Source organism: Pezoporus flaviventris, unplaced genomic scaffold (assembly GCF_033815535.1).
Source record: "Pezoporus flaviventris isolate CSIRO_AGI_PZ_B2104156 unplaced genomic scaffold, CSIRO_AGI_Pfla_v1 ptg000002l, whole genome shotgun sequence".
NCBI classification, from domain to species: domain Eukaryota; kingdom Metazoa; phylum Chordata; class Aves; order Psittaciformes; family Psittacidae; genus Pezoporus; species Pezoporus flaviventris.
In genome coordinates this window covers 81,648,430-81,672,707 of record NW_026892550.1, presented here as the reverse complement: position 1 = coordinate 81,672,707, position 24,278 = coordinate 81,648,430, and the positions used below count along the sequence as shown (strand labels likewise).

At 43.8% G+C, this 24,278-nt stretch overlaps 3 protein-coding genes across 8 annotated transcripts in view; 2 read left to right on the top strand and 1 right to left on the bottom strand.

Moving 5' to 3' along the window:
• Positions 1-24,278, bottom strand: part of LOC133264792 (aldo-keto reductase family 1 member B1-like) — a 134,430-nt gene that overhangs the window by 92,384 nt on the left and 17,768 nt on the right. The window lies entirely within an intron of this gene.
• Positions 555-11,903, top strand: USP18 (ubiquitin specific peptidase 18). 6 transcript variants are annotated; one of them, XM_061444748.1, is made up of 11 exons: positions 555-722; positions 3,359-3,535; positions 4,659-4,785; positions 6,067-6,212; positions 7,114-7,193; positions 7,853-7,999; positions 8,330-8,425; positions 9,497-9,667; positions 10,610-10,741; positions 11,206-11,255; positions 11,557-11,903. In XM_061444748.1, the coding sequence occupies exons 2-11, from the start codon at positions 3,367-3,369 to the stop codon at positions 11,621-11,623; spliced, it is 1,185 nt and encodes a 394-aa protein (XP_061300732.1). In that variant the 5' UTR covers positions 555-722; positions 3,359-3,366; the 3' UTR covers positions 11,624-11,903. The 6 variants fall into 6 exon arrangements, with proteins under 6 accessions (XP_061300732.1, XP_061300730.1, XP_061300731.1 ...); XM_061444746.1 differs by having other exon boundaries at positions 3,340-3,535; XM_061444747.1 differs by having other exon boundaries at positions 555-750.
• Positions 14,776-23,918, top strand: LOC133264795 (aldo-keto reductase family 1 member B1-like). Its single transcript, XM_061444762.1, has 10 exons — positions 14,776-14,935; positions 17,117-17,284; positions 17,947-18,063; positions 18,500-18,577; positions 19,974-20,096; positions 20,915-21,021; positions 21,816-21,897; positions 22,366-22,449; positions 22,873-22,955; positions 23,759-23,918. The coding sequence occupies exons 1-10, from the start codon at positions 14,870-14,872 to the stop codon at positions 23,796-23,798; spliced, it is 948 nt and encodes a 315-aa protein (XP_061300746.1). The 5' UTR covers positions 14,776-14,869; the 3' UTR covers positions 23,799-23,918.

The following is a 24,278-nucleotide window of genomic DNA, read 5'->3' as shown; positions in this document are numbered from 1 at the left end:
AGGCTATGGTAGGCCTTGACAAGAGTTCGGCTTTTCTATTGCTTTTGTGGCTAAACCCAACAAACGCCTGGCCCAAGATGCATCTGCTTTTGGGAGGTAATGAGCAGCCATGCTAAGTCCAGGCAGAACACACCTCCTGAGGTACTGCCTCTGCTGAAGAAGAGGGCTTTTTCTTGCAGAGGTCAACTTCTCTGCCCATGGCAGGGGGGTCGGAACTAGGTGATCTTGAAGGTCCCTTCCAACCCAAGTGCCTAGAACAAACCAGACTGAACCAGGCCGAGGTGTCGGAGAGGGTCAGGACATCGGCAGACTGGGCCGCGGTGAGCAGCCCCTGTGCAGGGAGGGCTATGGTCTCCCGGGCGCCTTTCTTCCATCCCGCCTCGCCCCACCGCATCGGGCCGGACTGCCCAGGGCTGGGCCACTGCTGAGCGAGTTTCACTTTCTGTTCCTGCGCTCTGCCGGGCGGGAAATGAAAACTAAGCGGCGCTGCTGCTCTCTGACGCAGCCGGCGAGGGGAGAGGAGAAGCGGCCGCACTCCGCCGCCTCCACGCTGCCCTTCACGGCCCCGCTGCGCCTCGCTCGCTGCAGGCGGCCCTCCGGTGGCTGGGCAGGGCTGGACCGGCCCGACAGGCTGAGGTGGTCCTGAGGAGCGCTTCGGGGAGACGCAGGGTCCGAGCGCCCGAGGCTGTGAATGTGAGGACCCGCCGAGGCTGCGGGAATTGGTGAGCAAGGCTTCCGCTGTTTTGTCAGGTGGGATGAGCTAGAGCCACAGAGTGCCGGGGGGACGGAAAGAAGAGGGGGGAAAGGGAGCTGAACAAACGTGTTAGTGTGACAGCAAAGTGGGGAATCTTGTATCAGTCGCATCCCAGAGGAGTATGGAAGTGAAGGGCTGAGAACCCTTCGAAAAGTATCCCAGGGCTGCTGCCTCGAAGCCCTCCTCCAGTCCCAACACCATCCCCTTGTCTGCCTGCTCCCCAGGGTACCCATGAGGGGAAAGAAGCGGTGATGGTGGGGAATAGGTGTCGTGGGACAGAGGTGGTGGTCCCCCTCAGGCAGAGAGGGGCTTTGGGGCTGTGGTATGGGGCTGTGGTATGGGGCTGCCGGTGGTTTGCCGTGAGAGGCTGGTGTCTTGGAAGGATGGATATAGGCTGTGGAGCAGACTGGGGTGAAAGGAGGACACTGGGCAAGCTGAGGGCAATTGAGAGGGCTCAATGATAATGGGGCGGAGGGTATGAGAAGGTATCACCACTACTTTTTCTCTGCCTGGTGCTAGCGTGGCCAAGGGAGCAGTACTGAGTCCTACCCCTGACCTGCAAAAGAAACTGAGAAACAACCCTGCGCCTCCAGTGAGAGAGAAGAAATTAGGGGCAAGAGGGGAGCCTGCTCCTCACCAGGTTTTTATAGAGTTATGCAGGGAAAGGAAAGTCAAGTGCAAATCTTAGGAATGCCATATTTCTGATATCCCTAAAATGGCAGTTCCATGCAAGGGTTGGGAAACCGTGTTCGTGCCCCTGCCTCCACACCAGGGATCCCATCTCCACCTGGGGGAGGATTTCATCGAACCGGAGACCCAAATGCTCCCATCTCTGTATCTGCCCTAATATCTTTCCACTTATTTCTCAGATCACGCAAAGCCTTTTAGACCTGAGCTTTCTCTTTCACCCACTGCCACCTTAATCCTACGTCTCTTGCCAAAAGCTGTGTTGTCTTGCAAGTTCACCTCATGCCCAGTACATCTCTAGCTGTTGTTTAGGTACCTCTGCCCTGCCTATCCTCCTCCTTTACGTCTCTTTTGGCATCTCCACTGGCTGTATTACTTACCTCCTGGATGATATTGTACCAACTAAAACCAGTTGGTCTCGCAGTGTAAGCACAGATGAGCTTGTGCTCCAGCTGGGCCTTCAGAAACCTGAATGCCTCATTAAATCCTTGTCAGAGAAGGGGCAGAGAGAGTTCAGATGCTGTTTTGCTGAGGAAGAAATCAAGTCAAATTTCTGTTTTCCTGAGTAGCTATTCTCATCACGGGGTTCGGCTATTAAAAGTACTATTTTTGAATCTATTGAGTGTCTAAGTTTATTTCTCCCCCCCCAATAAAACTCCTCAGCAAATTTGACAATATTCAGAGAATCTGAGTCTATGACACCTAATGTTCAAAAGTAAACCTTGAAAGTACAGAATTAAGAGTACAGTCAGGAAAAAGTATACTTGAGATTAAATGCAACAACTGGGGGGGAAATAAATCGATTTCTGGTTTCCCTACCTAAATCTTAAGATTTTATATTTGACATTATTGGCCACAGTTAACCTGAAAAATAATGTGCTTTTAAAGCAAAGATTTTCTTTTTTGTGCAAGGCAGAACCAGTATTTTTTGGTTATTCTTCACTCTCTCAGCAGCTGGCCTCAGATTCATTTTATGTGCCGTCTAGTATTTGTAGAATATTAATTTCTGAGCATTTGGTTTGTGTTTTATTTTTCCATCCTCACAAATTCTTCCCTAAGCATACATTTTTTTTATGATTCTGCCTTCCTGTTGGACGTGGGCTTGAAGAAAGTTTCGTTTCTGTGTAACTGCGTTTGAACATTTGTCACATCGCTTTGTCCTGGGTATTTTTACCTTGCTTTAGTTTGGTGACTTTTTAATCTTTTATTTAAGTAGCCGGTAGATAAGTTATGAGAGACTGACGAGTGCAATAGTCTGTTCAATACTGGCTTGCAAATCAAGGCATTGTAATGGTTCTTTTGTTTAAACAGTTACTTCGCCTGTGATCACTTGAAGGAGCATAAGAACAAGCTGATATTTAGGTGCTTAAATGCTTTTAAAATTACACTCCAAAGTGCCACAGTAGAGCTGTAACTAGAAAACAATGCAGAGATCCCAGTATAGAAAACAAACTAATGTTTATCAATTCAAAGGTGTAGACAAGGTGAAATTTGCCCTTTTGAATGCTTGGGATACTTCAGATACTTTTACTAAACACAGGAGTTTTGCGTCATCTCCCATTTGCACAATTTTAAGCATATTATTTACCAAATCTTCCTGAACAGAGATATCTGTGGCTCCCTGGCTATGCAGAACCAAAGGTTCATTTATTTATTTAGCCACAAAAGGAAGAGAACAAGATGTGCAATTGCCATCAAGCTCCATGTCTGTTACCTTGCCAATACCCAGCACACCTACAATACCCTGTCTTAATTTAAATTTATCAAATGCTGTTGCAGTGATCTTACTAATTTTATTGACATTCCAGCTTTTTCATAATGAAAATACCCCATTCAAAGACAAATCCTGTGCTTTTGGGTGGTCCTCCTCTTTCTGATCTTTCTGTGTCTTTCTGCAGCCCTTCTGTCTTTGTAAAGCACTGTTGATGGGACAAAGAAGTGGATGTCAGGAAACAAACAAGAAACTAGAGATGGCACTAACAGAGACTATGAAGGCAGAAGCAAAAGTACAAAATAACGAAGAGGATGCTGAAGAGCTGAAGGCCAAAGTCCAGAGGCTAACATCAGTCTTTGGTGTGGCAGACTTAAAAAACGGTAATAATGTTTTGTCTATCCCTCACTCATACTAATACCTGCTGTTCCATTCTCTGTCCTTAGGTTACATTTTCTCCTATTCTTTTACCTTTTCCCTGAGGAATATACAGGTGATTCTAATTTTGCCCTGCCAAGTAACCATTTTGGGTTTGGGTTTGTTTTGTTTTGTTTTTGTTTTTTGTTTTTTTTTTTTTTTTTTGGGGGGGAGGGATTACATGAGGATCTCGAGGCTTTTTCTAATTTTAAGTCCTCAGATTTGCCATTGTAGCCAAAAAGGTCTAGATGCTGTCCCTGTCTCTTTCCAAACATAGCCAGCATTGCTTGCAGATTTGCTGAACCATGGACAAGGCCCTAGTTATTCTGCTGCATCACTAGATTGGCCTCTCAAAAGCTTCCATCAATATTTCAGGTGTACATACTGTTCTTTTTCAGCTACAGCCCACCCTTACCACCAATTGTATGCATTCCAGAGTTGTTCTGAGTTTCCATTCCATGTCCTCTCTCCCTTTTGTGATGAATTCAGAAGAAAAACTTCAAATTTCTGACCACGGTTACTTATACTACTTTGGGGCACAGAATATGCTGTCTTTTTAGATGCAGTATGAACAGCTGTGGCTTGCTTTTTCCACTTCTCTCAAGCTAGTTCCTTTCTTTGAGACATAGAACAGCAGAGGTAGGCTGAAGGGGAAACCTGAAGCCTGTGTGGTGGACAGCTAACATGTGGTCCCACATGTAGCTCTTTATTTTGTTAATTAAGCCTTATATAAAACATAATTAATTGTCATTAAGCCTGGCTGTGTAAAAGGCTAAATAAAAATCCTCATACAGGCAGCCTTTGACTTCTGTGAAGTTTTTTATTTTATGTTTAGATGTGTTATGAAAGGACTGAAAAGAGATCAACTGGGAGACATCTGAGCATCATAATCCAGGTTTATTTGGGTTTTTCCTGTCAGTTACCAAACAAAAATACATGTTATCTGCTTGAGCAACATAAGAATAAGATTGAACACTTTCTGAGGCCTGACCAAGATGCTGCTCCTATATCCTGAATGGCTGAATGTGTGCAAGAGGAGTTTATCACTTCCAAGTAATTGTCACTTTCTTTTCTTGTACCTGTTTCCAGGACTCACTTCCTCTTTTTCTGTGCCTGCAGGAGCCATTGGACTGTACAACATTGGACACAGCTGCTGTCTGAACTCCCTGCTCCAAGTGTTCTTCATGAATATACATTTCACAAGGATACTTCGAAGGTACCACTGGTTTGAACTACCTAAGATACTCCCATTGTTGCTCTGTTGTCTCCACTCCTTTTGTCTGTGTGAGGTGCATTTGAAGGCTTGGATCATCAAGGTGCTCACAAGGTGCTTTCAACTTATTCAGCAAGGTCTCTGCCTTGTTGTGTCTGTTACACACAGCCTAGGTCCTGCAAAGGTAGCAGTTGCAGATGACTTGTTAGTCATCTCTGATTCATGTGCCATTTGCACGCTGGTAAGGTACAGCCTTGAACTGAGTCTTCAAGACTTGTATCTCCCTTTTTCATAACAGGATATGATTTTATTCGTTGTTTACTCATAGGCTGCTATAACTAAAGGATGTGTTGTGTGTAACCCACTATTAATTTTGTAACTTTAAACGTGTGAAAGTAAACATATTGTGATCCATAGGCTCTGTCCTCTGATTGTCCTGGCTAGTACCTGATACAGAAGAGTAAGTGTTGTTGCAGAGGACAAATACATAGTGTTATTTTGTTTTGCTTGGCCATGCTTCCTGTTTGTTCATGCTGAAGATTCGGGCTTCTGCTTCCCTACCAACCACAGTAATAACTGGTTTGATTTGCTTTTACTCGGGTCACTGCAGCTTTAATCATCTAAGTGGATCATTCCTATTCAGTCCTCCTTTCTCCAAATTTCTTACATGCCTACCAGTGTGCAAAGAGGGAAGAAGACAAGTTACAGAGATGCAGAGATGAGAAGTGTCGTAAATGGGCAAAGCTATATGGTGAGATAGTTACCAGTAACTATCAGTAACTGGTAACCAGAAGGTTACCAGTGCTATTTGAAGAAAGACTTAGAAAAACCCGTGGACTGCAATAAATTTAGGGAGGGTAAAGAGCTTTCCAGTTGTCATCTGGTTGAAATACAAGCATTTTATACGTGTTGATAAAGTGCTGAGGTTATGTTGAGAATCAAGGCATGAGCAGGTGAGAGGCAAGAACAGCTCTAAAACTTGCTCTATCCTGAATGTTGTTTCTCAAGGCTAGAAAGCACTTCAGATCCTGCTCGGTTTGCCCCTTATTCATGAGAAGGCCAACTTAGAATTGTGGCCTTTTACTTTAAAATGGTCAGCCGGCACTTTGGGATGAGCTAGTGCAGGTGTCTGCTTCCCCTTTTTCCTTCTTTTGCTGAAAACAAGCCCATTCTGGTTCCTCTTGAGTTGCTTTCTGTGCTATCCCCCTTTGCTTCTTCAGGTGTGATGTCAAATATTTCTTCATTGTACCACTCGATTACCATTCATATCACTTCTCTTGATAGGATCACGGTGCCACTATATGCTGAGCAGCAGCAGAAGAATGTCCCATACCAAATGCTCCTGCTGTTGGAAGAGATGCAATGTGGCAAGCAGAAAGCTGTTTATCCCATAGCCCTGGCTTACTGTCTTTCAGCATACGAAGTGAAATGTAAGCAGCGCCACCTCATGCCCACCTCATTCTGCAGACCAGAGATGTTAATTTTCGAGCATTAAGAAGAAGTGCAAACTCTGACACCTCATTCAGAGATTCAGAAATGTGAGGAGTTAGGTACATGATGGTGTGTAGTAGTGAGAGAGATGTATCTTACTTGTGAAGAGGGGAAAATAAAAGAAAGAAAATGCTCCTGCTAGATATCCTTGCTGATGTCCAAAGTGTAGGAAGACTATCAGACTGGTAGAAGACTCAGCTACTGATACTGGCCAGAGGGAATGGGCTGTGCAAGGCAGAGAGAGGACAGCTTATAGCTTGATTTGTCTTGCTATACTGGCATGATAATAGTGAAACAGCTGCTATTTCTTATTAGAAGGAAGGGATCGTGTGGAAAAGATACTGAGCTCACCCAGATCGCCAAGGATATAAATCATATCCTTCCTGTTCCTTGTTATAAGGGCAGAGAAAAAAAATTGCTGGCTTAACCTCCCACCTGGGCAGGGTCCCAAAGGACAGAGAGTGTTAAATGCATGGGGGACCGGAGACAGTGGGATGTGGAGGGTCTGTTTACATGTGCATATACACACAGTATATTCAAATGCTCTGATCTTTATCATATAAAAGCTAAAATAGGACAGCACTGCATCTGGTGACAAGTACATGACTTTTGCACTGGGTTCTACAATGGGACACTCGAACCCTCCCATCTTTTCCCACTGCCTGCCTGGGTCACATGGGGACATTCATTTCCAGTCTAAGCTCTGTCCCTGACAAGGAGTGCCAAGGGAAGAATAGACTGGATCTAATGGGGGTCAATGAATTTCCCGTTGCCATCTGCAGGAAGTCTGCTGAGTGCTGTTCATAATACCGATCAAGGTTGTGTTTTCTGTTTGTCCAGTGTTTGTGCAGCATGATGCCGCTCAGCTCTTTCTGACCCTCTGGAACTTGATAAAGAAGCAGATGAAAAAGCCAGAGCTGGTAAGAACAATCACTGAAAAGAACACAAGATCTTTTGGCCCTTGTTATGTGTGATGTAATGGGAGAGGGAATCTTGATTTCATAGGCTTCAAAATTATGAATCACAATTAACTTCTGTTCATCCTACTTTTTGAGCCTGCTAGGGTCTCCATTCTCATGGGAGAACCAATTAATGACAAAAGGTTTGATTTTTTTGCAACACTGGTGTATCTTGACACAGCTTCTCTGTTCTTTGAAGTCAGCCATGTGCATTTCATTGTAATTATTCATTGTTAGCATGTTATGTGTATGACGGTTCCTCCCAGGGGAGCTGTGTAAGGTAAGAGAAAAGTAACTCTTCCTCAACCCACTGCCATAGTTTTGTTCATATAGAAGACAGGCTCCTGTTGCAGTTCCAGACAAAACAGTAGAATTCTTTACCAAAGCAGACATTTGTCTGGTCTTGTTGTAGACTGTCCCCTCTGCTATGTGATGAGGGGAAGCAGTTGTTCTCCAATAAATGAACTGTCCATGTAAGTCAGTGTCAGATCTGGGGTCAAGCCTTAAAGTAGTAACACTGTGTGAAGAAACGTGTCCATGTGGTCTTTCCTACTCACAGAGGAAAATACCTCAGCTGTGTTCTTCATAAACCTTGTTTTGGCCTTTTTTTACCCCTACAGGTTGAAGAGCTGAGTGATTTGTACACTATCTGTATACAGGAGCACCTGGCCTGTCAGAAGTGCTCTTTTGAGGAAAAGAAGAACAGCAGCATGTTAACCCTTCCACTCCCACTGCTGGATTCCAATTGCCGCATGCTGAAGACTCTAGTAAGTTAGTGCCAGCACTGGCTCCTTAGGAAGAAGATTATCCCCTGTTCACTGTGGGAGCCTTTTTTTTTTGCAGCACTGGTGTGTCCTGGACTCAGGTAGAATCTCTAAGAATCTCTGCAGGGTGTCTGGTACTCTGGGGTGATCTTTTCTCATTCACATTTCTTCTTTATTTTGAGGAGTTCTAAATTTCTTATTATTATCTTTTGTCCTTTGAATACAATATGCCTTCTGTAGCTTTGCTGCTTGCTTGTACCCTGTGAAACAAAGTAAAAATGGAAATCTGGCTTGAAGGAATTCAGTTGAAAGAAATCTCCTCTGTCTCCTTAGAAGGACTGCCTGCAATGCTTTTTCCATCCAGAAGAGCTGACTGATCACAACATGTGTTTCTGTGACCGGTGTGGAAGAAAGACACCTTTTCTGCAGGTAATCAGATAATTATTTCCCCATATTTCTCTTCTACACAGAACTCCCTTTAGGACTGGGAAGGGTGGGGAAAGGACTCAACCATATCAGTTTGAGGAGATCAGCAATACAAAGCTTTGTCAGTGCAGCAATGTCAGCTAGATAAAAACCACATGCATCTTTCCTGTTAAGAAGTTCCTTAATGTAGATGTAGCTCTAGCAACAAGATAACGATTTTATGGGTTTTCATATAAGCCACCAAGGGATGCAGCATTTTTGTATCAGCAGAAAAGTTGGTTTATGTTAGTGTGAGGCATCCCTGCCCATGGCAGGGGGTTGGAACTAGATGATCTTAAGGTCATTTCCAACCCAAACCATTCTATGATGCTGTGATTCTATGATTCTATGTTGCGCTTCTGCTGTAGGGCTCTACACTGCTGCATAGCTCCAGAGGTAGACAAGAACATGTTACTGGAGCTGTGCATACACATAAAAGTAGGATATCTTAGGGTGATTTCCTTTCTTCCCTGTTTTCCACTGCCCTCCCCATTTTTTACGGTGTTGATCTCTTCAATACATTTGCCTCTTCATGAAACAGCTAATTCATCAGCTGGCAAAGAGAGGTGCGGGGGGGAGACTGCCTCAGCTCAGGGCTCGGAGGTACTTCCCATTGAGTCACCTCCAGGGCCACAGTACATCCATATGTCTTGTTGGCAGCCATGGCGGCAGCAACAGTAATATCAACAAAGGCAGTGGTGGAAGGGATGAGCTGTGAGGTTGTCAACCTCCGTGGACCTCTGGTGACCAAATGTCACAAGAAAATTGCCTTGCCTCTCCTCACCTACCTGTTGCTACTAACCTAGGGTTCAGAAAGCAGGCTAGAAAGGAAGCAACCCTTGAGAAAACCAATGCTGAAGTTGAGAAACTTGCTTATCACAAATCCAGATGAGCTGCAAAAGCATCTGCTGTCCAGTGGAACTGGCATTCATTCACTGTAGCTCTGACTGTTCACAGGGTGACAATGGTTGTTTCCACCCCACCTCCCCAGGTCTTGTTCCTTAGTTTTCAATGATGTTACTTATTGCTTTACAGAGCATGAAGCTAGTCCATCTGCCACAGACCCTGACCATACACCTGAAGCGTTTCTGCTTCGAAAAAGCAGCCCACATTCACAAGCTTAGTCACTACCTGCCATTCCCGCAAGACCTTGATTTCAATGCAGTCTTGACAGAAAGTCAGTGCCAAGCAGATGACAATGAAAAGGTGAGATACTCCTAATGCCCTGGTTTAAAAGGACATTTTCTTCTCCCCTGTGCTCAAGTCTCATAAAACCTTAAGAGGTGACATCAGTACTTGCCTCGGTTCAAAGCACCTGTCTTAAAAATGTTCATCTCAGGCTTTGCCTATGCATGGTGCTCTCTCACATCTCATGGTTTTAAGTGGTTCAGGCATTATTCAACTTTCTGTGCTCAGATTTAACCACCAAAGGCACCATAACTGAAGCTTTCTGCCATAAGGACAAGAAAGAGGCTTTACAAATAAGACCCCAACTTCTTTTTTATTTTTTTTTGTGAGTGTTTAGCATAACATTTTTCTTCCAGTTCTAAACATACTAAAGAAAAGATGAAAACACAGTTCATTTGGATGACCAAATCCAGACACTGTAAACAGTGTCTTAGATGCAACTTCCCTCGTGTGGTTTGGACTCCAGCTCAAGATGGTCTCAGTGTGAGCAGCAGACCCACTGCTTTGGAGAGGTCACCAGTCCAAGACAGGGGAATTCCATTCCTGGCAGTTTCCCATGTAGTGTTGTTTGCACAGAGTTAAGGTTAGCAGGGAGGCAACAGCTTTGCCAAGCAGCTGAGGGTGGATCTGTTCCCCTTACTGAGAAATAACAAGGCAAAGTGTGGCAACAGCCAGACCTCACTGGTGCAGTGTTGGCTGCAGTGTTTGCTGCCCCTTTGCTGTCCTACAGCCTTTCTCATGTTCCTGTGTTCAGGGTGCCAGGGAGGCTGACAGCCCCATAGCTGATAAGCAAAACTCTGAGGGTAAGAACAGAAAGCGCAGGATCCTCAAGGCCAGTCTAATCTGCCTCCTTTTTCCTCACAAAACACACATTCTTGCTGCCCTGGCTGCTGAATCTTCTTTAGCCAATGGCAAATGAGAATTGCTGGACTAAAAGTCACTCTTTGTGGTTCTTCACAGGCTGGCTGGCAGTATGACCTTTTTGCTGTCATTGCCCATTCAGGATCAATTAGCTGTGGACACTATTGTGCCTATATTCGAAGTCTCACAGAATGTAAATGGTATTGCTTCAACGACTCTGAGGTTTGCCAGGTGAGGAGACAAACCCACATTTCTTTTGTAGCTTCCTGGTTACTCCTCGAGATCCCATTCGGTCTCTCCATTTGCTCATTAGAGAGAACCAGGGAAGAAAACAGAAGCTGCAGAGCTCTGTGCACCTCATTCTTCTGCTGCAATGTACTCTGAGCTGAGGGCAGAGCTGCTGTAGCTTCTGTACCAAACAAGGCCTTGGGTTCTGCTTTGCAATGTGCAGAAGCAGCCATTCACTGTATACCCTACTTTATGTACTCTGGATCTGTTTAACGTATGTATTCAGAAGAAGGAAAGGAACTGTTTTTCCTCAAGGAGTAAAAACAATAAACCCATTTATTAAAGGGTGTTTAGTTTCTGGAAGTATCCCTATACCACTCTTCTTAAAAGAATTGCTGTGCTGGTATCACAATGTGTCCCTCTCTTGAGAGCTTTTACCAGCCTCCTCTTGTGTTTTATTTCTCTAGGTATCGTGGGATGATGTGAAATGCACCTATGGACATTCCAACCTCCACTGGTAAGCAAACATACCTGTTTTTACCAAACGTTCCTCTGGGGTTTGGAATGAGGATAGCAAAGAGAGGGAAGACAAATGGTTTGAACTGCATATTGCCAGGGATGTACTGGAGATGCAGGAGAGCAGAATCTCTCCTATATAGTGCTGCCAGTGAGTGAATATGATGCCTTAGGGATCACTGAAGGGGGCTGGTTTGGTTGACACAGACCTCAAAAAGCTGAGCAGGACCAAACCTGGGAGGTTACTTGCAACCCTAATCTTCAAACATACATCTTGTTTTGCCTTTTCTTTGTTTCCACAGGGGAGAAACAGCCTATCTCTTGGTTTACATGAAAAAACATCCACAGTGGCCTCATCCAGGAGTATGAGAATGTCTCGTGAAGTTGTGCATTGTCCATGGAGATCAGCACCTCTGTGCCAGTGTGGACGTGCACAAGTGTTCCACAAGAAAGACATGGTGCAGTCAGTCAGTGACCTCTGCCTTCGCATTTATTTATGGAAAAGTTAATAGAGAGACTTAGCTAGAGAAAGGATCTCAGAACTGTTGCAACTAGAAAGTTTTTCTTTCATATGTTTTTTGATACTTACATGATTCTATTTATTAATTTCCTCTTAAAAGATAGTAAAGTTAGTCCTTGTCTCTTGTGACTTACCAGTTTCTTTAATGCTGATGCCTGGAGTCCAGTACAAGGGAAGAATTTGGCCTGAAAGCCTGCCTGATATTCCGTTGAGGGATGTGGTATGACTGGAAAGCTGCGATGGCCATGGCTAGCCAGTAGGACCATAAGAGCTTGAGACTTACTCTGCCCTTTTAATACCATGTTAGATGCTGGCAAGCTGGGCAGGGGACCCCAAAAGTCTTGAGAAACAGCTGGATCAAGGACCAAAATTTAGGACATGTGCATGAATGATGTTTACTCCTTCAAACCTTCCTGAAAATGAATCACTACAGGGGCTGAGGTGTGTTTAAAAGTTGGTGTCAGCATAAAGAAGTGTTTTGTAAATCAGCTGCTTTTGTAGTAGTTCTGATTTACAAGATGAGTTTGTACATATTTGTGCAGATGATTATTGTTTTAGCATGCTTATCAGGCATTTATATGTATGTTCCTTCCTGTATAGAGGAAAATACTAAGAGCAACAGAGATCCTGAATCTAGCTAGTGATTTTGCACAATGCAATCAATACTGTGACAAGAGGAAAAGTGAGATGCCTCCATATAAAAAAAAGTAAGTAATCTTTGTACCTTCCATTGAGCCCTGTCACTCCACACTGTTGGTTCAGCCTGTGCTCCCATGACGAGACACACAGCTGGAGGGGAAATGTAAAGAGAGCTGGAAAGGAAGGTTGGTAACATGACAGTCAGAAGGAGAGAGTTCTAAAAGCTCATCGCAAGACTCAACTGGGAGGAATGTGATGCTTTTAAAACATTCATGGTAAGTCTTGATGTACCACAGCCTGTGAAAGGATCAGTGATTTCAGTAGTTTGAGATTAGAAGGACTTTCTAGCCTAAGAAACCCTTTGACTGTATCTTTACAAGGGTGCTATTTTTGTGGGACTGAGCACATTTTGAAATTAGTGATTTAGTTATAATAGCTGCTATATATATCCTAATTTTATGTTGATGATGAAGTTCACGAATCCTGTCCATTTTCTGTTGGCATGTGGAAGGTGAATTGAGAAATCCTGGAGCATAGCTGGAAATGACATTTTTATGACCTAGCAGGTATTTATTTCACTGCACTGGCAAAGTCCATTATTCTGTTCAGCTTTTGTATTTATACTGCTCATTCTGGTAAAAAAAAAAAAGCCCCAGTGTATTGTTGTCACCAGGATGAGGAATTTTTAGCCTATTTGCCTTCGGGAATGTGTTAGACTCTTTCTAAAGCACCTTGCAATAGGTGAGTAAGAAAAACTCCTGTCCGCTTTATCCAGCCTTTTGCATCTGTGAAGTAGCTGAAAGATGGCGCACTTCCAGGAAGCTAATGGGTTAAGAGACTGACAAGACATTTCTAGTTTGATATAACTTGAGACTTAAAAACAAGCTATGCTTATGAAAAATGCCTCAAATGTGTCATAACCTTCCAGGTGTATCACCAATCAAGGAAGCAATCACTGAGATATATTTAAGAATCTCTTCAGTTGGTTTTTCAATGAAAAGTAATCAATGTTTTTCTTTTGAATAAAATAGTATGGGATAAATTCCCTAGGAAATAAGTCTTGTGGATTATTCTTGGTCTATTTTTCCTAACCACCATAAATGCAGGTGGGATACTACAGGCCACATGCTCAGATTAAGCGTTCAGGCTAGAGCTACTGCTGATGTTTAGCTCCAACAGCCAAGGAAATGAGGCTAAACCTTCCCTGTGCACTTTGCCCTCGTGCTGGAGACCCATGGGGTTTATTGTCAGGTTTGCTGTTATGTGGAAGCTTACGTTGCTTCCAGATCCAGACGGGCCACAGGAGGGTGTGCAAACTGCATCACTTACAGATTTAAAAACTGCCTGACCTGAGCTGCTTTTGCAAAAAGTCAGAGATACATAGAATGGTTTGGGTTCGGAGGGACCTTCAGAAGTCATTTTGTCCAACACCACTGCAATGAGGGGTCCTTGGCTACCTCTGTGCCCACAGTGAAGTTCACCACACCCTGGATAAACTGCCCAAGGATAACTTCCAACTGAGTGCACAGCAATCAGTGTCAGTGTGCTGGTACACAGTCATAACATGGAGACCTCTCGCAGTACAGAGTCCACCCCACCCAGGGGCTGTCTACCAATGCAGAGCTACCGCAATAGAAAGGAGCTGGGATTAGTTGTCCTGTGTTTGAGCCACTGTGCTCAAACCACTTGCACCGGTAGCAAGAGCTTTGAAAACCAGATAAAACCAAGAGTGTGTGTGGTGTGTGGAGGGATTATTGTAGGTCCTGGGTACTCTTCCTTTCCGTTTTTTGTTTGTTTTGGGATTACTATGCCTTAAGGGAAGGAGCAGTAGCATAACAATACACATTCTCTGCTTCATCTCTGGCACACTTCTCCTCAGATTCAAATATTCCCCACCTTCAAGAAACACATAGAAAAAATAGAGAGAAGCAAATACAGAATCATTCAGGTTTAGATTGGAAGGGATCTTAAAGCTCACCCAGTTCCAACCCCCTGCCATGGGCAGGGACACCTTCCACTAGAGCAAGCCCCGTCCAACCCTGCCTTGAACACTGCCAGGGATGGGGCAGCCACAGCTTCTCTGGGAAAACTGAGCAAACACGTGAGATGAGAAATAGCTCTTGGGGTATGTGCAAACTCCCCAAATACCACTTTATTTGCAGAAAAGCAGGGGCTGTGTGGTATGCAAAAAGCTGCAACCTTGGTCAATGCAATACGTGTAACTGGCACCATGCACTCAACAAACGCATGTGAAGAACCCACAGTCAGTTCCTAAATTCTTCAAAGGGTGAGATAAAGGCAAAATCCATGCATTCTCTTGCCTATTGTACCACTTCTGCCTATTTCCCTTGTCTGCAGCCACTCAGCAGGCAGGAGGGAGGGGCAAAGCCTATGTAAAGTGTTTGGCAAGGGCTTGCAGCCTCTCCTTGACCACAGTGACTGGGAAGGGACCGCACATGGCCACCTACCTGGAGCTGCCCACCCGTGCGAGGATGCCCATCCTGGGACTGGGGACCTGGCAGGTATATACTGGAGCTGGGGACCTCTCCTTGTCCCCGTGCCTCTGGTCACACAGGTAACACCAGACTGAGAAGCACAGTAGACTTCTTCAGCAATCTCCTCTTCAGATCAGGGCAAGGCAGCAAATCCTCTGTGAGGTGTTTCTTGCTGTTTGGAATACTTCAGGTAACATGGATATTTACGCCTGTCCTTCAAGAAGCTTGTTAAGTGGGCAGGGAGTGAGCAGGGGAAGAAGGTTTATCTTAGCTATGGGCAAAAAAATGTATATTACAAAAGTTACTGCTTCTGCCTTGCTTATTTTTCTTCATGTTTTTATCTTTGCTTTTGGCTCTGGGTGTTAACATCCCAGCACGTCATGTAGGTGTCAGCTTTGACGAGCATGTGTAGGTATAGGAACTCAGGTGGCAATGAGTGGATTTAGAAATGGGGATTTACAAGAACTCCCTAAAGACTGAGGATTATTTATTTGTATGGCAGCAGAGTATGCAGCACACAGCAGGAAAATAGTTTGGCTAGTTCTTTACCTGCAAATGTTATCTAATGGGTTTTGGGAAGGGAGAAGGTTTCAGTATATACTGAATTATAAATGTAAAAAGAGCCTGGAAATGAGCTGAAAATTTTAAGAAAGTGAGTTTCTTAAGGAAGAAAAATAGTGAATTATCCCCTGGATTTGGGACTGGAAATGAGTATGCTGAATTGCAGGCTGCCAACCCTATGAAACACTGTCCAGTTAGCGTAAAAGTACGTTAAATTATTCTTGCTATACTTTGGGGTCAGCTGCTGCTGATCATCATATACCTTAGGTACAAATGGGGATAAGTTTGTTTAACCCTTTCAGTCATGATTGGTCTGATGACAAAATACACTAAGAAGCCAGCAATAACTAAGTAGGCTCTAAAAACCCAAAGCGTTCCTTGCATGGACATTGTGATGGATGAGCTCCCTGAAGGAGCCTATTGAGACGCTAACAGGAACTGGTTAGGACTAAACAGAAGGAAAACTTTGGACACATGATCCCTGCCACCACAAAAATCTCTTGTGTTAAAGCAATGAAAACATAGCCCAAACCCACTGTGATTACTTCATCATAGCTACTTGATCTCAAGGTTCCCACAGCAACTTCTTGTGTTTCGGTGTGGCAATGGGGCTTCTCCTTTACCCAGTCACGCTGACTTGGGAGTCCTGTTCAGTGAGCACCACAATGGATTATCTTTTCTGAAGGACAGCCCACATTACAGACAAACAGGGTTTATTGTTGCCTTTGTTCTCCAACAATTCCTCCTTCACCCAAAAGCAATGCTGACTGCTCCTACATGGCAGCTTTCCCACATTGCAGCAGCACACAAGGATAAGGTAACCTATAAAGCCTGGCGTTTGGCAGGTGTCCCCATTAGCCTGCTTCCCCAGGGGCTGCAGCATTCGTACATAGGAGAGGGTTGGGATGGGGAAAGGGGCTGCAGAAAGGAAAGCTTGTAAGACTTTACACCGGCTACTTGGTTGTGTGGAAAAAACCGCTGCAGTTTCCATGTTATTTTAAATTTAGGTGAACCAACCAAGAGCCCTTCATCGGAAATGTTTGGAGAAGTGAAGTCATTAAAAAGAAGATGATGGGTGGGGATGCAATGAGGTTAAATGTAGGAGGTGGTCACGGTTTTGAGCCGTGTTTCTGCTTGAAGTGTCGTTTTCCAGAGTCAGCATCCAGTCATCAAACAACTCCTCAGTGTCTCCAAGCCAAGGATCTCAACCGATCCCTTTGCTATTAAATACCAGGCTCTGTATTTCACCCAGGAGGTGGCACTGTCTGTAGTGTTTTGGCGTCGTCCTCTCACCTCCCTGTCCTGTGTCAACAAGAACCAGGCTGTTTGTGTGCAGGGCCAGCAACCTCTCCAGAGCTGATTCATTTCCTCATGTTGCCAGGATCTCACACTGAAATTAGGCGAATTAAAACTCCTTTTGAGATAGTCTGGTGTCCGAATGTGAATGTTCAATCCTTAGAAAAGGCCAATCAGCTCAGACAACTCATTGGTGACTCCCATGGCCATTTATATTCCAGAAAACTAAATGAAAGCAAGATCCAGACTGGAACACCTCATTATTTGGGAGCTTAAAGTCTCCAGATTTGCAGAGCAGCAAACTTCTTTTCCTGATGTTTGCCAAATTACCAGTTTCTGTTCTCGTTTCAGTCTCTCCAGGGAACAGCCAGAGATGCAGTGAAGTTTGCCATCGATGTTGGGTACTGCCACTTTGATTGTGCTTACCTCTACCAGAACGAGAGTGAGATTGGGGATGCAGTACGGGAAAAAATCAAGGAGGGGGTTGTGAGGCGAGAAGACCTCTTTATTGTCAGTAAGGTAGGTCCTTGGGTAACCTGTCTAACATGAGGCCAGCTCCCAGGAGGAGAGGCAAGGTCCCAACCTGCAAAGTGCCAGGGGATGTGACTGGTCTGTGAATTAACTCAGGGCAAAGCGTTTTATGGATGGAGGGAAGGAAGAGGTCAACTCCTAAAGAACAAAAAGGGCTGGATTTGAGAGGGATTTTTTGTAGTCCATATCCATTGTCAGCGATGGAGACAGGAACTGAGGCCGTGCTCTCAGTTGCCTCTGAGACAGGAAGCAGGGCTATTGTATTCGTGGTCACTCCCGCTGTGTTGCCGGCCTCAGCCTGTTAGCTCCTGTATGTTATGTTGTGTTTTGTTTTTTCCCCACAACAATAGTAGGAAAAATAAAGTAACTTCTATCTGCTGGAAGCTGGCAGGTCAATTTTCACCAGTTTTGCTTTATTTTCTTTGCTGTGTTTAATTGTTGTGTGAATCGTTGGAATTTTAGAGTATCTCATCCTTATTTTACTTAATGGACAGTTAAATAAGGTGCACAAAAGTGGCATTTCCTCAAGGCAAGAAGATGTGCCATATCGTGAGCTCCCTCTGTGTCTGCACTGTGTGTTTCCCTGCTAGGGATGCTCTGTGGTTGTGAGGTTAGGAGAGCAGCTCCCAAGCTTTGTGTTACCCCCGCAGCTGTGGTCCACCTTCCATGAGAGATCCCTGGTGAAGGAGGCATGCCAGAAGACAATTGCTGCCCTCCAAATGGATTATTTGGATCTCTACCTGATGCACTGGCCCATGGGATTCAAGGTATTGAGACTTCTAAATCATGGATCCAATTACCATCCAGGTCACATTCCGCTTAAAGCCTGGGATTGGACTGCCATTTGCTTATCCAGGATCAAACAGTTGTGCATTACTTAGCTCCTGTTTTTCTCTTCTCCCTCTACCCCCAGGTTAAATAAATCCTCGTTTCCCCATGGTGTCACATCCCTGGCCTTCCCCCAGCCTGACTGAGGCACATACAAGTGTCTGCCCTTCCTCTGCCTGCAGGGCAGGCTCTCAAGGGGCAGATTTTCTCTGTTCCTACAGATGACTGGTTTTGGTCACCTCTCTCTCCCGCAGCACAAACGTAAGGCAGGATGTCCAGCACCTCCAGCTCCACGCACTTGTATCGTTTCTAAGAGACTCCTTTAACTGTTACAATCCAGCCTACCTTAAACTCCCTTTTCTTTTGTGATGACAGGCAGGAGAGGAGCTGTTTCCTGCAGATGGAAATGGCATGATCATTCCCAGCGATACAGATTTTCTGGATACATGGGAGGTACGTTCATTGACGGGCCAAAAAATCCTTGTTAATTTGAAATAACAGTGAAAAAGTTAAGGTTTCCACTTCAGGAATTGTTCTCAGCAAGTTTCTGATGTGAAGTATTCCAGATTGATGATTTATCTGTGTCCTTGGGCTCCTTCTTGTGTTACTTTGCCAAAACTGAGGTATTTTTATGTCTACTGCTTACTAAACTGGCTGGGTGGGCATGGCATGAGGAAACCTTTGACTGTGTGTGTACCCTGCAGCGGCTTTAGCTGACATATTCTGTCACTTCAGTCCCCACACCACTCTCTGGGTATTCACTGGTGGCTTTAGCTGTAGCCACACTCATCCCCAGTTGCACCTCAGCTGTCCAGACCACAGGAAAGCCAATGTGGCTGTGTCAATGTAGCCAGGACATCCAAATCTCCCCCCTCTAGAAAGTACTGAAACTTGCCCAAAGCCCATCTCTAAAGCTGTGTGCGTTGCAACATGAGCAGGCAGGAGCACAGGGATACAAAACTTGGGTGCAAGCTCAAATTTCTGCTTGGCTGACGGTCTGGGCTTCCTTTGCCCTCTCCCCTCACTGTGTGCTCAGCATGGCCAGGCTGCAAGAAGACAAGAGACTCACCAGAGTCAGAGGAATTTGCTGATGTGCTTTTCCTTCTGCCATGTGAAGAACAAGGCTCATTTCTGTGGCTCATTTGAAGGAAAAAGAGGACATTTCAGGCTGCTGCTTATGATAGCAACTGCAAATAAACATGAATTTTGCTTTGGAAGAGGTGTTTCTTTTGCTCTAAAGGCTGGTAGTAGATGATTTTCTCCTGTTTCTTTTCTGCTGGAGGTGTCAATCTAATTATGGCTGTCCAGCTGTTTTATTGTTTGTTAGTGTGAAAGAAAATAGGTGGAGGTGGTGCAACACAGCACTGCATATGCTCTACTGCCACTGCTAAATGGTACATCTCCCTTGGGAAATTAATCACCATTAATGAGCAGGTATCCTGCTCTAGCTCCTCCAGAACAGCTCCTTGTCAAGCCGCTCTGTCCCATATGACAAGCCTTTTGTTAGGGGATAATTATTTTGTTAGCTGAGGAATTACCCTAGCGAAAAACCTCTTTTATTTAGGAGCAGGAGGTCTACCTGGGGATAATTTTTCAGTATCCGTGAGTTAATAACAGTGTAGTAATTGTTAATCTTGAATAATGCTGTAGTTTATTTGAATGATGATACATGATGTGAGAGGCTGTCTTAGACCAGGGTCCCACCAGTCAATGTCCTGTACTAACATCACATCAGAAGAGGATGCCAGCCATGATGATTTTTACCACTGAAGTCTTTGCACAGGCACTTTTTCCATAAACAAATTAAAATCTTAATTCAGTAGCAAGTCTGATTCTGTAGTGTTTCTAGGCTATGGAAGAGCTGGTGGATGCAGGAATGGTGAAGGCGATTGGAGTCTCCAACTTCAACTGCAAACAGATAGATCAGCTTCTGAGCAAACCCGGCTTAAGACACAAACCTGCAAATAATCAGGTAAATTGCTCTCAAACTCATCAGTCCTGATATCACATCTGTCTGGGGTGCTGCATTTGATGGGACAGCACTAGCAGTAAATGACCTTCTATGTTAAGGCTGTGCTTTTTTGTGTCTGCATGGGAATACCCCCGTATTTGCTAAATGAGAAAGTAATGAAGATGCAGAACATTCTGTGCCCTAGCACGGAACATCACTAACAGTAAATGACCTTTTATGTTAAGGCTGTGCTTTTTCATATCTGCATGGGAATACACCTGTATTTGGCTAAATGATAAAGCAATGAAAGATGCAGAACGTTCTGTGCCCTTCCTTGCGTAGGAAGCTGCAGGCACACAAGCCTGTGGCACTCCTGGGTTGAAAGTGCAGCCTTCACCTTTCTTCTGGCTGCAGCACTGAGCTAATGCAGGCTGAGAACTGAGCTCTGCAATGGAGAATGTGACAGGGCTTACCCTTCTCCCTTTGTACAGTCCCCAAGGGAAAAGATAGGATCAGAGCCAGGCTACGCTGCTGGAGTAAATAGGTAGGACTAGGTGACATGAGAGTTGGGTGCTTCAGCTGGATGTGCACAGCTGGTCCTTGAAGCCCATTGGTATAGGGACTGTGAGAAGTCATGAAAAACGAGGCAGGCAGCTGGAAAAAGAAACTAACATGTAAAGATTGTTGGAGGCAGGGTTGGGAAAAAGGGGAAACGATCTGAAACACTGACTCTTAAAAACCTCATAGCTGCAGAAAAAACAACCTATTACAAAGCTGGTATGGGGTTTGTTAGGTCACCATACTGATGTTACACATTGAAGTACCTTCTGCTTCTGTAGATTGAGAGCCACCCCTATCTTCCTCAGGAAGAGCTGATCAAGTTTTGCCAGTCCAAGGGCATCTCTGTCACTGCATATTGTCCCCTTGGGGCACCCAACTGGCCATGGTAAGAATGCTTTGTGAAACTTCTATCTCAGACATAGATTGAAGCCAATGTAGTAAACCAATATTAGGATGTGGATAAACCCTCACAGGGTAAAACTGATGTAGTTAGCAGGAGATTTACTTATTCTTTAAAAATTACACACATGCAGAGAAATCTCTCACACTTACTGTGATATTCAGTTTGCTAACTCGTACCTGTGCTGTTACTGGAGTTTCATATTTAGGAGAAAAAGGATCAGTTGGTTGGTGAAAGTAGCAAAGATAATTCTAAACTGAGCTTGGGTGAGCTTATTAAACATGTGAGAGAACTTCTGAACTAAAACACCCCCAAAGCAAAGCAGCAAATGCTTATGAGAACAGCAGCTTTGCAGTCCTGCTGAGATGAATGGATTAGGTTTTTGAAAGGATGACTTGAAGAGATTTTGCTTTTACTTAAGACTTCATGGCTGGGACAGGATGTTTACCAGAGCAGCTGTGCTTGTGAAGGACACGACAGCTGCCCATTCTCAAGATGAAATTTTTGGGATCTGGACCAAAGAAATTTCCAGCCTCATCCCAGGCTGGACTGAAATGTATTACAGTGACCTGTTACACTAGAAGCTACAGGCCTCTTCTCATGCCAAATGGCAATGAAAGGGAAAGAACAAAGGCAGGGACAGGAGCAAAAAGAATATAGTGAATCAAAGTGCATGAGATTATGCCTGCTTATTATTTAAATGGTATTTTTACACTACAGTGCCTGAGGGAGAAACAGTGGACCATTCAACTGCTTAAATCTGCTTTTTATTTTCACAGGTCCAAGCCTGAGGATATTTCCCTTTTTGATGATCCCCAAATTAAGGAAATTGCACTCAAGTACAACAAAACCCCAGCTCAGGTTAATACCACTCATAGTATTTTCCCTGGCAATGGGTGTTTTTATGACTTGTGCTAAAGTAGCTATTTACAGAGGTATTACGGAAAGCTGAGTTCCAGCTGTGTCCCACACACATTGTAATGCTTTAAAAAAAAAAAATACTACCTCTAAGCCAAGTTTTAAAGATGGACAGAAGATTACCAATGCCTTTGGGCTTTAAATAGCACACTAGCCACCTCTATGTGCAGCATCCCTGACTGATCCTGAACTCTTGTTCAATGCACTCCCATGCTGTCATCTCAAGAGACAGATAACGATTAAATGAGCTCAGGTAGTAACTGGGGAAGGTTTACTACACTGCTTTTTCTCTGTGAACCATCTTTGATAATTAGCAGAACTGATCTGTTTAACTGTGTAGCCATTTACGGGCTTTGGCTTTCAGAAGACAGGCAGAGCTTGTCCACTGTAATTCCCTATCTGCTTCTGCAGGTGCTTATCCGCCTCCAGATTCAAAGAAATGTGAGTGTAATTCCCAAATCTGTCACTCCACACCGCATTGAAGAAAATTTTAAGGTAAGAGGGTACCTTATGAGATTATCAATGGTGTCAAACTTTACACAGAAAAAAAATCCACTCTGCCAGTGGGACAAAGTACTCCCTTCATAGCTGGAGCTAGTAGTCTTCCATCCGACAGATACTGTAGGTCACTTTATGAATGCAAAGCATTACTTTAGAAGTAAGGAGCCATGTCTCCTTCACTAGAATACATTGACAGAGATTAACTTTTCCCTCTTGTGATACAAATATGATGCAATTAGACCCCACCAGCACTGTAACTTTATGGCATTCACTCATTGCTCACCACAATAATGCATCTTCTGGCACAGTTCCTTGGACTCCAACAAATACAGCAATTTGCTACTTCTGTTTTTGGTGTTTTTGCAACTTCTCTTCTTGCAAACTGAAGTAACTCAGCTGGTTTGGAACTTTATTCAGGTGTTTGACTTTGAATTGGCTGAAGAGGAGATGGGAACCTTACTGGCTTTCAAGAAGCAGTATCGCATTTGTACTTTAAATGAGTGAGTACCTCCTCCTTCATGTTTTATCAAGATTAGATTGTTACTGGATATCCTTTTAACAGACAGCATTTGAAAGCCCCACTTTAAAAGAGAAGGAACTGTAGCCAATATCCAGTCACATCCCTATGTGTCGGAATCCAACACTAGGGTATATTAGAGCACTGCCTGTCTTGTGCAGGTTGGTAGCACTAGATTTTTGCAGGGACATTGTGTGTTAAGACATCTTGTAACAGATGCATACTAAACTGCTGTCTGAAAATCAAAATCAGCAGGGAACTCCAAAATAAATAGGCAGCCTTCCACCCCTGCCTCCTCTGTTTTCTTTGGCTACTTCATATAAGAGACAGTCACTGTAAATAAACTTTTTAAGAATGAGAGTTTTAAGTTTTTTTGAAGTGAAAAGCTGTGCCTATGTATTTATGCCAACATTATTAAAGCAGCATCTAGATAATACAGCTGTTAGATACAGACTTACCAAGATCTGCAATTCATTCTGTTTTCACAGGTTACCCACTTACCTAATAGCATACTGCAGATCTAGGAGTTAACAAGAGAGTGGTTTCATGTTGCAGACAAGTTTGGCAATTTCAGCTAAGCAAAAGATACAGTGCCTTTTGAGAACAAGGTCACTGGTATATGTGAAGGCTGCAGAGCATTAATTTCCACTGCTCCGTGTAAATTAAGCAAACCCACATTAGTGTTTTTGCTGTAGCTCACAGTTTTAGTTCTGAAGAGTTTCTGTCAGGGGGAAAAGCTTTTTCATCTTAGTCCTGAAATGTTTTAATCATACTTTCTTTTTCTAGATGCAAAAATCACAAGGACTATCCTTTTTTGGGAGAGTAACATAGGCACCACCATCAGATCCTCCAGGGACAGGACCATATATCATTATTTCAAGCAATTTGTAATATTTCATGTGTATTAAACCACAATATAAGTGGAATATGCATTACAAGATAGGAGAAGATAACACAGGCACTATGAAAAGTAATCTTTGAACATGCATGTGTTTGCTTCCCTTATTGTCCACTACAGTTATATCATTCTTTATCTGTATTTTTTGCTCTGCTCTTGTAGTGAAATTCTCAGTTTTAGCAAAATGTATGTTCTCTTATCATTTAGTAATAACAGTTGAAGAAGTTTAATAAACCTGAGTGTTTGGGATTTGTGAAAAGCAGCTTTTGTCATAAATAAAAATCCTGACCAATTTTAGAGAAATTTAGATTCTCCTTGTGGCTGTATTTGTGGACAAAAGTTCACAACATGATACCTTTAAGCTGTTAACGTAAGACAATCCATTTAACATCGGAAGGTCTTGATAAC

What these genes read in the sequence shown, in the direction of transcription:
- LOC133264795 (XM_061444762.1), top strand. Translation starts at nt 14,870, where the DNA reads ATGGCCACCTACCTGGAGCTGCCCACCCGTGCGAGGATGCCCATCCTG. An exon ending in ACAACAAAACCCCAGCTCAG is followed by an intron (nt 21,898 to 22,365) that starts GTTAATACCACT and finishes CTGCTTCTGCAG; the next exon opens with GTGCTTATCCGCCTCCAGAT. An exon ending in GCATTGAAGAAAATTTTAAG is followed by an intron (nt 22,450 to 22,872) that starts GTAAGAGGGTAC and finishes AACTTTATTCAG; the next exon opens with GTGTTTGACTTTGAATTGGC.
- USP18 (XM_061444748.1), top strand. Translation starts at nt 3,367, where the DNA reads ATGGGACAAAGAAGTGGATGTCAGGAAACAAACAAGAAACTAGAGATG. An exon ending in TTCACAAGGATACTTCGAAG is followed by an intron (nt 4,786 to 6,066) that starts GTACCACTGGTT and finishes TTCTCTTGATAG; the next exon opens with GATCACGGTGCCACTATATG. An exon ending in AAGCAGATGACAATGAAAAG is followed by an intron (nt 9,668 to 10,609) that starts GTGAGATACTCC and finishes GGTTCTTCACAG; the next exon opens with GCTGGCTGGCAGTATGACCT.